Genomic DNA, 13,131 nt, shown 5'->3' with positions numbered 1-13,131 from the left:
TTTCCCCAAAGCATGTGCTGTGCTGTGCTTAGTCGCTCAATTGTGTCCGACTCTTTGTGACCCCATGGACTGTAGCCCGCCAGGTTCCTCTGTCCATGGGATTCTCCAGGCAAGAATACTGGAGTGGGTTGCCATGCCCTCCTCTAGGGGATCTTTCTAACCCAGGGATCAAACCCAGGTCTCCCGCATTGCAGGCTGGTTCTTTATCATCTGAGCCACCAGGGGAGCCCTCCCCAGAGCATAGTAAGGGACATCTCCCTCCCCACGGGGCAGAAGACCAGGGCCCTTTAGATATACCTCATTTTAATAATCGTGATACCACCTCTATTTTATTCTAGTCTTACCCTTTAGATGAAGAAGAGTTATCTGCATTAAAATATAAACCGAAGATGTCTTATGATCAGCGTATATTGTGCCCACAGTCCAACTTAAGTCATTCATAATGACTTTAGTGTCTCAACAGAAAAAAAACAAAAATATACCACCCCTCCTCCAAATATATTAGAAGTCAAAGCAACAACTATAAAGTTTGATGTGTTGTTTGAGGATTAAAGGAAGGAAGGAAAGGAGGGAAGGAGGAAGAGTAAAGAAAAAAGTAAAAATTGGCTGTTTTGAAAATTAATCAAAGACTAAGGGCCTTCATTTTCAAAATTCCCTCTTCCACCTCTAGGAGAAGAAAAGTAAAGGTAAATTCATCATTGTGTGCTTAGTCGCTCAGTAGTCTCTGACTCTTTGGGGCCCCATGGACTGCTGCCCGCCAGGCTCCTCTGTCCATGGGGATTCTTCAGAAAAGAATACTGGAGTGGGTTGCCATGCCTTCCTCCAGGGGATCTTCCCAACCCAGGGACTGAACCCAGGTCTCCCACATTGCAGGTGAATTCTTTACCATCTGAGCTACCAGGGAAGCCCAAGAATATTGGAATGGGTAGCCTTTCCCTTCTCCAGGGAATCTTCCCAACTCAGGAATCAAACCAGGGTCTCCTGCATTTCAGGTGGATTCTTTACCAGCTAACCTACCAGGGGAGCTAATTTATCATTATAAAGATAAGCTAATTTATCATTATAAGTAAGGAAATGTACCACCTATGGAAACTTTCCAATAAAGAGATAAGGCCCAAACTCCCACAGATGGAAAATTACTCCCAGAACCTAATATACTGTATATCATATTGTACTTAGTAAATGTTTTCTTACGTGGAATGAATAAACGAGTGATTTAGCAGTAAATTAGACATTAAATGCTTCCCTTGTAGCTCAGTCGGTAAAGAATCTGCCCGGGTTCGATCCCTGGGTTGGGAAGATCCCCTGGAGAAGGAAATGGCAACCCACTCCAGTATCCTTGCCTGGAAAATCTCATGGACAGAGGAGCCTGGTGGGCTGCAGTCCATCGGGTCGCAGAGCCGGGCACGACTGAGTGACGAACACTTACTTAGACATGAATTGAACTCCCTAACTGGTCTCCACGAGACTAGTTTTCCTCTTCGTGCCTCTTTAACACTGTCCCTCCACAGTTCACCACCCACCCCACCACACTGTCCACATTTACCACGGACGCATGCTCAGCAGTTCCCAGTGTCAATGCTGCTGCACTGCTCAGTCAACAGTTTTTATTACTTGTGCACCAACGCTCCCATTTCCATAAAATATTCTGTGAATATTACCCTTTGGAATTGTTCTTGATGTGCCTAAAGAACGTTCATAGGATATATCCAGTGTATTGTACAATCCAGAGTTGTTGTTGTTGCTTATTGTTGTTTTTTAGTCATGTCCTATTCTTAGCAACCCCATGAACTGTAGCCTACTAGGCTCCTCTGTACATGGGATTATCCCGGCAAGAATACTGGAGTGAGTTGCCATTTCCTCCTCCAAGAATCCAGGGGTAAATATTTAAATTTTCTGCTACAGGAGTGGCAGTCTTGGAGCACAACCTCACAGAGAACTCTCACTAATTTATTTTTTAGGTTACTGTGTCAATCTTCCCTTGGGTTCCTTTCTTTACCCATTGTCTTTAGCCAGTCTGATCCATCATTTGAACCATCCTCTCTTCAAAACCTCAATGCCTTTGCCCTTCCATGAATCAGTGTATTTAACTATATTATTTGCTACCCCATTCTTTATGCTCTCTCCATCCACCCTTTTAACTATTGTATTCCAGGTTCCGTTTTTAGCTCTATGGTTGACTACTTTCCAAGTCTTCATTAGGTGAATTCATCTATAATCAGAACTTTCACTGTCGTGTATGTTGTGATGAATGCCCTCTCCCCAGCCCCCACCCAGCCAACTCTCTGCAGCTCCCATCCTTCCTACTTTCCAGGCTTGCATATCCAATTCTCTACACTTGATGAGCTACCTCGATGTCCAACACAGCCCTCAATCACAATATGTCCAAAATGACATTCTCAGTCCTCTCATCTACTCAGAATATCTCACTCTCCTGTGTTTTGTAATTCCATCCAAAGCTAGAATCATGAATGCCATCCCCCCTTTCTCTTTATTGCCCCCGGCTAAAGGGTAACCTATCTCTTCTATCCCCCAAATAATTTTGAAATCCTTATTTCATCTCTATTCTGCTGCCACCACAGACTCTTCATTCTGCACTACCTGGATTCCATCAATAATCTCAATAATCTCAATAATCTCGCAACTGATTTATCAGCATCAGGCTTTGTTTATAATCCATCTGCCTTCCTGTTGACAAGATATTTCATTCCACTTAGTTAAAATTCTTCAATGGCTCCCTAAGGTTTTCAGAATAAAGTCTAACTTATTTCAAAAGGCATATGAAACCTTTCATATTAAAAGCACTTCTCCCATAAGACCTAATAATGATAAAGTACTCTTCTGTAAGCTTTTCAAGGCTCAGGCTGCAACTATTCTTTAGTTCTCCATCTCTAGACAAGATAAAGAGCTGTTAAATCCCAGCTCTTTCACTATCAGGAGGCATTACCACCCTGAGTGAAGACCAGGGAAGACCAAATGCTGTTGCCAGGTCATTAGCAGAAGAAAACTATGTCCCTCCATATTCTCAGGTCCCTGCACAATGCTGGGGCCAAATACAAGTTCCAAGAACAGTCTTTCAAGGCTGCTTCCTAATCAAAGGGAGTTTTTGTAATATGATATAAGGTCAACTTACTCAAGTGAATGTTACTTGCACAAACACCTTCAGAGGTTACAGAAATGATATTGGTTAAAAAGGGCTTCCCTGGTGGCTCAGATGGTAAAGAATCTGCCTGCAAGGTGGAAGACCTGGGTTCCATCCCTGAGTTGGGAAGATCCCCTGGAGGAGGGCATGGAAACCCACTCCAGTATTCTTGCCTCGAAAATCCCCATGGACAGAGGAACAGGCTGCAGTCCATGGGGTCGCAAAGAGTCAGACGTGACTGAGCAGCTAAGCACATCACAGTACACTGGTTAAAAAAAAAAGCAACTCTTGGGTATTCATTCAGTATGGCTAGCTACAGTGCCACTTGAGAGTCCCTTAGACTGCAAGGAGATCAAACCAATAGATTCTAAAGGAAATCAACCTTAAATATTTATTGGAAGGACTTTTGATGAAGTTGAAGTTCCAGTACTTTGGCCACCTAATGCAAAAAGCCAACTTATAGTCCTGATGCTGGGAAAGACTGAGGGCAGGAAGAGAAGGGATGACAGAAGATGAGATGGTTGGATGGCAACACCAACTCAATGGACGTGAGTTATAGCAAACTCCTGGAGACAGTGAAGGACAGGGAAGCCTGGTATGCTGCAGTCCATGGGGTTGCAAAGAGTCAGACAAAACTTAGCCATTAACCAGCAACAACAGAGTGCCACTGGCACTATAGAGAACAGTGGCAGCTGATGTAGCGGCTGAAGTGGTGCTTGTCACACATTTGGACAAGACCATCCCAACAAACTGTGGTACATGTACATCAGTACAAGAATGATACTGATGGTCTTTCAAACTCAAGGAAAGTCAGCAGTAGCAAACTGAACCACATCTATACATAAGGATGCACCATCCCCTGCCTTCTTAGGAATTTACCATCTGAATTTTGTGATCACATCTTATTTTTATTTTACTTCCCTCAGATATCAGTATTATTGTGTTATTTAGAATATATAAATAATCTTTATTTTCTAAATGGAAACATTATTTCCTCAAAAGAGGGTACATGGCTTCACAGAAAAAGATAATTAGTTGTATCAATTCTCAGCATTGAATATTGTTACTCTCCATTAGAGCTTAAGAAATAATGAAACAGATAAATCCTTTTACAGAAATGCATATGACTCCATGGAAAAATTACTGAGGTCATTATTCTTTTCCTTGAGGAATGCAGATCAACTATAATTATATGTGACACTTCTGAAACTACACAGCATTGCTCCAACTAACTCTATTTTTAATTGGAATATAATTGTTTTGCAATGTTGTGTCAGTTTCTGCTGTACAACGATGTGAATCAGCTGTATATATACGTATGTCCCCTCCTCTTTAGCCTCCCCCCGCCCCAGCCCACCCCTCTAGGTGATCACAGAGCAGAGCTGAGCTCCCTGTGCTACAGCAGCTCCCACGAGCTATCTGGTTTACTAAACACGGTAGTATATACATGCCAGTGCTACTCTCTCAATTTGAAGCCTTTCCTTTCAAACAGTTCAGATAGATTAGCTGTATCAACGTTTTATTTCAGCACGTTCATCAAAAACTTTGTCCTTACTCCTAAATATATTTTCATTAAAATTAATCTTCATTGGAAACAGAGCAGACTTTAAGATTAAAAAAATTTAGAAATAAGGTCACATGTGATTAGAGCTCTATGTCTGCACTTATCTGATATGATTTAAGGAGATTTGTTTTTGAAGAAGTAATGTAAGACTGGAACTTACTATTAGCCAAAATCTTTTGTGGGAGGGAAAGCTTGTGTTTTTGTATCACCACTTGAAAATTTGCTAATATATGTTATTTTGATTTTTTTATGTTCTGTACCAATGACATTTTTAATAGGAAGGATTCCAAGTTATTAAAAATTACTTAGCATTCTTATGGAATTGAAAACCGGAAATATTCTTGTTGCTTCTGAACATTTAGGCAGTTTTTAAAAGTTGGAGCGTTTGGAATGGTTTAAGTACAAAAGGTAATGAATACGTAGTAGTGAGCAGTCATCCAATATGGTTTGTGTGTGTAAAGATGACTCCTAGGATGCATTTAGTTGGTTCTTATTTAATTATTTAACTTTAGTGAGTTATTTCAAGCTTAAACTTATTCAATAATCTTTTTCCACTGCTGTAGAAATGTTTAGTCATATTTCCTTTATAAAAACTTTGGCCCTAACAATTTATACATTCACAATGATAAATTGTCTTTCTCTTTCTTTTTTCACAATTATAAATCATCTCTCCCTTTCTCTCTTTACATTCTCTGTTGAATTTGTGACCCACTTTTGTCATTTCCCTAAACTGCATTACAAATTAGAAAACACACATCTGCTCAAAGTGACAGCTCCATTGCAACTGGCTCAACTGTCTGGAGCAGCTGCAGCTCCAGAGGGTTTCTGTAAACTTGCTCATGGCCTTTACTCACATGAGCTTTCTCCAGATGCAGTCAGCAGAAAGGACATGTCACTCCAAAGACGAGGGACAAGCCAAACGACTTATGGTAAAAGAAGAAAAGAGCTTTCTACTTTTCAGTGTTGGAAACACACAGTGATACATCTCACACTTCTGGCTTAGAATCAAGACGATCATTCAAAAGGAGGCAAACAAACTTGTTTCTCATATTAAATAAGCCAGTTAATGTAGAAATTTAAATTTCTTTGAAACAACTGTGTTACAGCCTGAATCCGGTCCTCCAGCAAGTCCTTTGTTGAAGCCCTAACCTCCACTGTCACTGTATCTGGGGACAGAGCCTTTAAGGGGGTAACTAAGATTCAGTGGGGCTTTCCAGGTGGTGCTAGGCAGTAAACAACCCGCCTGCCAATGCAGGAGACATGGGTTCCATTCCTGGTTCAGGAAGATCCCCTGGAGAAGGGCATGGCGACCCACTCTGGTATTCTTGCCTGGAGAATCCCCTGAACAGAGGAGCCTGGTGGGCTGCAGTCGCAAAGAGTCAGACACGACTGAAGTGACTTAGCACACATGCACACACACGCAAGGTTCAGTGAGGTAGAGAGGGTGCAGCCCTAATCCAACAGCACTGGTATCCCTGTAAGAAGAGAAAGGCGATATAGAACCTTCTCTCTGCAGGCACGTGTGCAGAGGCAAGGCCGTGAAGACACAGCAAGAAGCCACCACCTGCAAGCCAAGGAGAGAGATCTCACCAGAAACCAGCACCTTAATCCCAGACGTCCATTTTCCTGAATTGTGAGAAAACTGATTCCTACTGTTTAAGTCACTCTTCTTATGGCAGCCCAAGGAGAGTAATACAATGCTCTGGAAAAAACTTGCTAGTAACTTGTACTAGCTAACCCTATCACAAAATGCACTGGTTATTTTTTTTTTTTAAACAATCAGTTCAGTTCAGTTCAATCTCTCAGCTGTGTTTGACTCTTTGCAACCCCATGAATTGCAGCACGCCAGGCCTCCTGTCCATAACCAACTCCTGGAGTTCACTCAAACTCACGTCCATCGAGTTGGTGATGCCATCCAGCCATCTCATCCTCTGTTGTCCCCTTCTCCTCCTGCCCCCAATCCCTCCCAGCATCACAGTTTTTTCCAATGAGTCAACTCTTTGCATGAGGTGGTCAAAGTATTGGAGTTTCAGCTTCAGCATCATTCCTTCCAAAGAATATCCAGGACTGATCTCAAGTCCTTTAGAATGGACTTGTTCAATCTCCTTGCAGTCCAAGGGACTCTCAAGAGTCTTCTCCAACACCACAGTTCAAAAGCATCAATTCTTCAGCACTCAGCTTTATTCACAGTCCAACTCTCACATCCATACATGACCACAGGAAAAACCATAGCCTTGACTAGATGGACCTTTGTTGGCAAAATAATGTCTCTGCTTTTCAATATGCCATCTAGGTTGGTCATAACTTTCCTTCCAAGGAGTAAGCGTCTTTTAATTTCATGGCTGCAATCACCATCTGCAGTGAGTTTGGAGCAAAAAAATAAATAAATAAAGTCTGGCACTGTTTCCACTGTTCCTCCATCTATTTCCCATGAAGTGATGGGACTGGATGCCATGATCTTTGTTTTCTGAATGTTGAGCTTTAAGCCAACTTTTTTCACTCTCCTCTTTCACTTTCATCAAGAGGCTATTTAGTTCCTCTTCACTTTCTGCCATAAGGGTGGTGTCATCTGCATATCTGAGGTTATTGATATTTCTCCCGGCAATCTTGATTCCAGCTTGTGCTTCTTCCAGCCCAGCATTTCTCATGATGTACTCTGCATATAAGTTAAATAAGCAGGGTAACAATATACAGCCTTGACGTACTCCTTTTCCTATTTGGAACCAGTCTGTTGTTCCATGTCCAGTTCTAACTGTTGCTGATGGTTAGAACTGTCTAAATGTTCCTGACCTGCATATAGGTTTCTCAAGAGGCAGGTCAGGTGGTCTGGTATTCCCATCTCTTTCAGAATTTTCCACAGTTGATTGTGATCCACACAGTCAAAGGCTTTGGCATAGTCAATAAAGCAGAAATAGATGTTTTCTGGAACTCTCTTGCTTTTTTGGTGATCCAGCAGATGTTGGCAATTTGATTTCTGGTTCCTCTGCCTTTTCTAAAAGCAGGTTGAACAACTGGAAGTTCACGGTTCATGTATTGCTGAAGCGTGGCTTGGAGAATTTTGAGCATTACTTTACTAGCGTGTGAGATGAGTGCAATTGTGTGGTAGTTTGAGCATTCTTTGGCATTGCCTTTCTTTGGGATTGGAATGAAAACGGACCTTTTCCAGTCCTGTGGCCACTGCTGAGTTTTCCAAATTTTCTGGCATATTGAGTGCAACACTTTCACAGCATCCTCTTTCAGGATTTGAAATAGCTCAACTGCAATTCCATCACCTCCACTAGCTTTGTTTGTGTGATGCTTTCTAAGGCCCACTTGACTTCACATTCCAGCATGTCTGCCTCTAGGTCAGTGATCACACCATCGTGATTATCTGGGTCATGAAGATCTTTTTGTACAGTTCTGTGTATTCTTGCCATCTCTTCTTAATATCTTCGGCTTCTGTTAGGTCCATACCATTTCTGTCCTTTATCGAGCCCATCTTTGCATGAAATGTTCCTGGTATCTCTAATTTTTCTTGAAGAGATCTCTAGTCTTTCCCATTCTGTTGTTTTCCTCTATTTCTTTGCACTGATTGCTGAGGAAGAGTTTCTTATCTCTCCTTGCTATTCTTTGGAACTCTGCATTCAGATGCTTATATCTTTCCTGTTCTCCTTTGCTTTTCGCTTCTCTTCTTTTCACAGCCATTTGTAAGGCCTCCTCAGTCAGCCATTTTGCTTTTTTGCACTTCTTTTCCATGGGGATGGTCTTGATCCCTGTCTCCTGTACAATGTCACGAACCTCTGTCCATAGTTCATCAGGCACAAATACGAGCTTTAAACTTTAATCAAATATATTATGCCACTGGCATAAAGATAAAATTTCCCCCTTCTATATGTGCCTTCAGTTCAGTTCAGTCACTCAGTCGTGTCCGACTCTTTGCGACCCCATGAATCACAGCACGCCAGGCCTCCCTGTGCATCACCAACTCCTGGAGTTCACTCAAACTCACATCCACTGAGTCGGTGATGCCATCCAGTCATCTCATCCTCTGTTGTCCTTTCTTCTCCTGCCCCCAATCCCTCCCAGCATCAGAGTCTTTTCCAATGAGTCAACTCTTCGCATGAGGTGGCCAAAGTACTGGAGTTTCAGCTTTAGCATCATTCCTTCCAAAGAACACCCAGGACTTATCTCCTTTAGAATGGACTGGTTGGATCTCCTTGCAGTCCAAGGGACTTCTCCAACACCACAGTTCAAAAGGATCAAATCTTCGGCACTCAGCTTTCTTCACAGTCCAAATCTCACATCCATACATGACCACGGGAGAAACCATAGCCTTGACTAGACGTGCCTTGGTGGCTTTCAAAGTTTTGGAGTGTGATCCATAATAATCTTAGTATGTGTGTGTGTGTGTGTGTGTATGTGAAGTGAAGTCGCTCAGTCGTGTCCAACTCTTTGCGACCCCATGGGCTGTAGCCTACCAGGCTCCTCTGTCCATGGGATTTTCCAGGAGTGGATTGCCATTTCCTTCTCCAGGGGATCTTCCCGACCCAGGGATCAAACCCGGGTCTCTCGCATTGTAGACAGATGCTTTACCCTCTGAGCCACCAGGGAAGTCATGTGTGTGTTTGTGTATGTACATATATAATATATACTACATTTATTGTATATGTGTATGTGGAAATAGATATTTCCACAAAACATTTTAAACTATCTAACAGAGATATTCTCTGTTTGACTCTATTTTACTTAGAAAAAATATTTGTGTCTGTGTTTTAAAAATGCATTTTAATGCCAGCTTATGCTAGAAGTTTGAAAGGCCCTTTTTTAGCTATGTTATCTAGCGTATTTTCTAGTTACAATTTGTTTTGTCCCCCTTAACATCTCAAGATTCTTAAAAGTATACTGAAGTTAAAATAACCATAATTCTCTCCCTCTCCATCCACCTTATTCTCTCTCTCCCTCTCCCCTTCGCGCCCCCGCCCCGCCACACACACACACAATAAGACAGAGGCAAATCAGTTGAGGTCCTATTCAAAGTACTTTTCACATGAGTTAAACTAGAATGTCAAGCATATTGTCCTGTTGATTTGTTTATAATAAAGTTTTTGGTTTTATGGTATAACTAAGATATAGATTAATATACACAGACTGAATATATGAATTACCAACTGAGAAATATTGTATCCAAGAAGGGAAATCTTGGATAACTTACACTCCTTCTAATTACTATAGGCACCTTGGGTATTAATAAGAAATTATAGGACATGAGTTTGGGTAAACTCCAGGAACTGGTGATGGACAGGGAGGCCTGGCATGCTGCAGTTCATGGGGTCACAAAGAGTCGGACATGACTGAGCGACTGAACTGAACTGAACTGATATGACTTGATGTGTTCAAAGAAAATACTTGTTTGTAGAGAGAAATTAATTTTATCATTTATTATCTAGTCCATTTCTTTTGGGTGTATGTTTAAAGAATCACAATTGCTGTATCAGTCAAAGATTTTGCAACTGATGTCTCTTGGTCTATGAACACCAGATAATGAAATGAAGGGATAATTAAAGGAAGACTGTGGATACTAAGTCTTATGAATTAGTAAAGTTGGCTAAGACCCAGAAGCAAAAAATACAGAATCCATAATAAAGCACTACTCTGTCACACTCAAACTAGTAGTACTTATGGACCTTTCAAAATAAATTAAAATGTAACTCCTAAACTCCTAAAAAATTTCAGAGTCAAGACAGAAATTTCAAACTTTCCAAAATCTCATGAGTCAAAAATTCTAATGGTCATTTCTGTATATACAGTTGCATCAAAAAGATAAAAGGATATCTTTTTGAAAAGCTGAAATCTGTACACAGGGTAATGTGTTCTAATGCAAACAGCTTTGAGGAATACATGTGTGTGTGTACATGTGCATGTGTACACACTTATACAGACCTAGGAGAAAAGAAAACAACTGAATACAATGAAAATTCAATATTATATATTACCTTCACTTTTTCATGCTACTGATATCTTGACACAAATATTTCCTGCTGTCTCTTTATGGAATAAAATTTACTTTGTGCCATTGAGGAAATCAAGAAAGAAAAGAAATAATGAAGAAAATGTTTTCAACTGCATCTTTTTTTCATTACAAATTACTCTCAGCACCAAGATATCATCTGACATGAGAGGTATTTAAAAGTTTTGGTTAAGTCAATGAATTGCTATATGATTGATAGCCTCCTGTAGCAAATGCACACCAAACATAAACATTAAAAATTTTAAGTAATGTGGAAATATTTTACAATATTTAAATGAATTAGTAAATATTTAATATTTTAAAAATCAATGTTAAAAAAAACATTAAAAGTAACCTTTCCTGAATTAATTAAATCATATTTTTACACACATTTTTATTTCTCACCTCTTCCTTTGTTTTTTTTGATATCACTCGGAGCCAGTCTCCAATCATACTCAGGACAGCAGCGAAGTAAGCAAGCCCTACAAGGATCCAAAACCACACGACAGGCTTATAGAAGTCTAGGTACTCAATATCTGATCCACCTGTGAGACAAAAACAAAGCAGAACAGAATGACTTCATATTATAGAAATAATCCACATAGATTCCTGCTGAAGTTATTAACCACGTGTTGGCCTTCAGAACACAGAAATCTTATCAGTTGATCCATGTTGTCTACTTCACAAGAATTCCTTATTTTCATGCCTGTAATCCTTGTCTATTTTTCAAGAACCATTCAAATTAATTCATTTTTAATTGAAGTGTAGTTGATGCTGAAGCTGAAACTCCAATACTTTGGCCACCTGATGTGAATAACTGACTCTTTGGAAAAGCCCTTGATGCTGGGAAAGATTGAAGGCGGGAGGAGAAAGGGACAACGGAGGGTAAGATAGTTGGCTGGCATCACCGACTCCATAGACATGAGTTTGAGCAAGCTCCAGGAGATGGTAATGGACAGGGAAGCCTGGCGTGCCGCAGTCCATGGGGTCAAAAAAGTTGGACATGACTGAGCAACTGAACTGACAGTTGATTTACAATATTATATTGGTTACAATATTATATTATATATAATAAGTTCTTAATAAGACCTTTCATTACTTCTTCAGGTAATAACAACTTTTCCTTGTTCCATGTTTCTTTTTGTTTATTATAATGAATCTCAACTAGTCTAGCACTTAATTATTATGTGTATCAGTTTCTCCTTCCACCGCTCTTGCAATAGGGAACAGAGTTGACACTTTTTTTTAGCATGCATTTAGCTTAGTATTTTTATCCTATTTCCCATCAATTCGTGCTAACCAATCAGTACATGCAAACCAATCAATTCAAAGACAACCAGGACAGAAATTAGTTCTGATTTTAAAATCATCAATACAATGGATTGATAACAAATGCCAGTGACAATATTTTGGCGGGTCTAATTTGAATAAGTAGCAATTTTCAGATGATACTGCCATTCATTATTATCTGAAGTTTCAAGGGAATTCCCATGTTTGTCATAAATTTAAATCCCTCACTCTCAAGAAAAAAAAATTGGCAATGGAGTTCTTCTGCTTCAATCTTTGTTACTTTTCCATTTATTTGGTGCAATAATTGCACCTATGAGAATCTGAATACGTTTCAATGTATCCCAAGTTCAGCACATATTAATAGGGCTCTTATTAAATTTCAAACTTAATAATGTTTAAAACTTAATGTTTCAAAACAGTTATACTTTTCACAGGAGAGGGAAGCAGTCTCTCTCTTGAGAAATTAATAATTTAGACGAGAAAGCCTCACACAGACAACTGATCACAATGTGACATATCAAAGGATGGCAAAAAAGAATTAAAAAGGACTGTGACAGGACACAGAAGAAATTATTTTTACTTCTGGAAGGGCGAAGATGAGAAGACAGAAGGTGAGTCAAACAATGAGGATCAAAACAGAAAAAAACTTAGTGTGAAAACATTTGATATAGCCAAAGGACTAGGATTTCCCCTGTGGTTCAGAGGTTTAGAACCCGCATTCCAATGCAGAGGACATAGGTCCAATCCCTGGTTGGGGACTTGAGATCCCACATGCCGCGGGGTCCCTAAGCCCACATGCCTCAACAGAGAAGTGAGCCTGGTGCAGCTACTGAGCACTCATGCTCCAGAGCTTGTGATGGAGCAACAAGAGAAGCCCACGTGTGGCAACTCAAGGAAGCCCTTACACAGCAACAAAGACTCAGTACAGACCCCAAAGGTGCTGCTAGTATCAGCTAAAGCTACATTTGGAAGGCCATCAAGAGAATAGACAGGTAGAAGAGAGGAATCTAGGGAAAAAAAAAAAAAAAAAAGCACTGCTTTGCTCTTAAAGCACTGGGGAGTAGGTAAAGGTTTTTAGGCAGATTGGTGTTTGACTTACATGTGCATAAAGATCTAGGGGCAGAGAGGGAAGGTTTGACAGGGAAGCCC

At 40.4% G+C, this 13,131-nt stretch overlaps 1 protein-coding gene across 3 annotated transcripts in view; it reads right to left on the bottom strand.

The window, feature by feature from the left end:
• KCNK2 (potassium two pore domain channel subfamily K member 2) overlaps positions 1-13,131 on the bottom strand; it is a 252,288-nt gene that overhangs the window by 39,466 nt on the left and 199,691 nt on the right. For all 3 annotated transcript variants that reach the window (XM_005901277.2, XM_070384776.1, XM_070384777.1), the window contains one exon: positions 11,098-11,237. In XM_005901277.2, coding sequence (XP_005901339.1) covers positions 11,098-11,237 — 140 coding nt within the window. The remainder of the gene's footprint in view (positions 1-11,097; positions 11,238-13,131) is intronic.

Source organism: Bos mutus, chromosome 16, assembly GCF_027580195.1.
Source record: "Bos mutus isolate GX-2022 chromosome 16, NWIPB_WYAK_1.1, whole genome shotgun sequence".
In the NCBI taxonomy this organism is placed as follows: Eukaryota; Metazoa; Chordata; class Mammalia; order Artiodactyla; family Bovidae; genus Bos; species Bos mutus.
The sequence above is the reverse complement of the archived record's forward strand: the minus strand, read 5'-3'. Positions and strand labels throughout refer to the sequence as shown.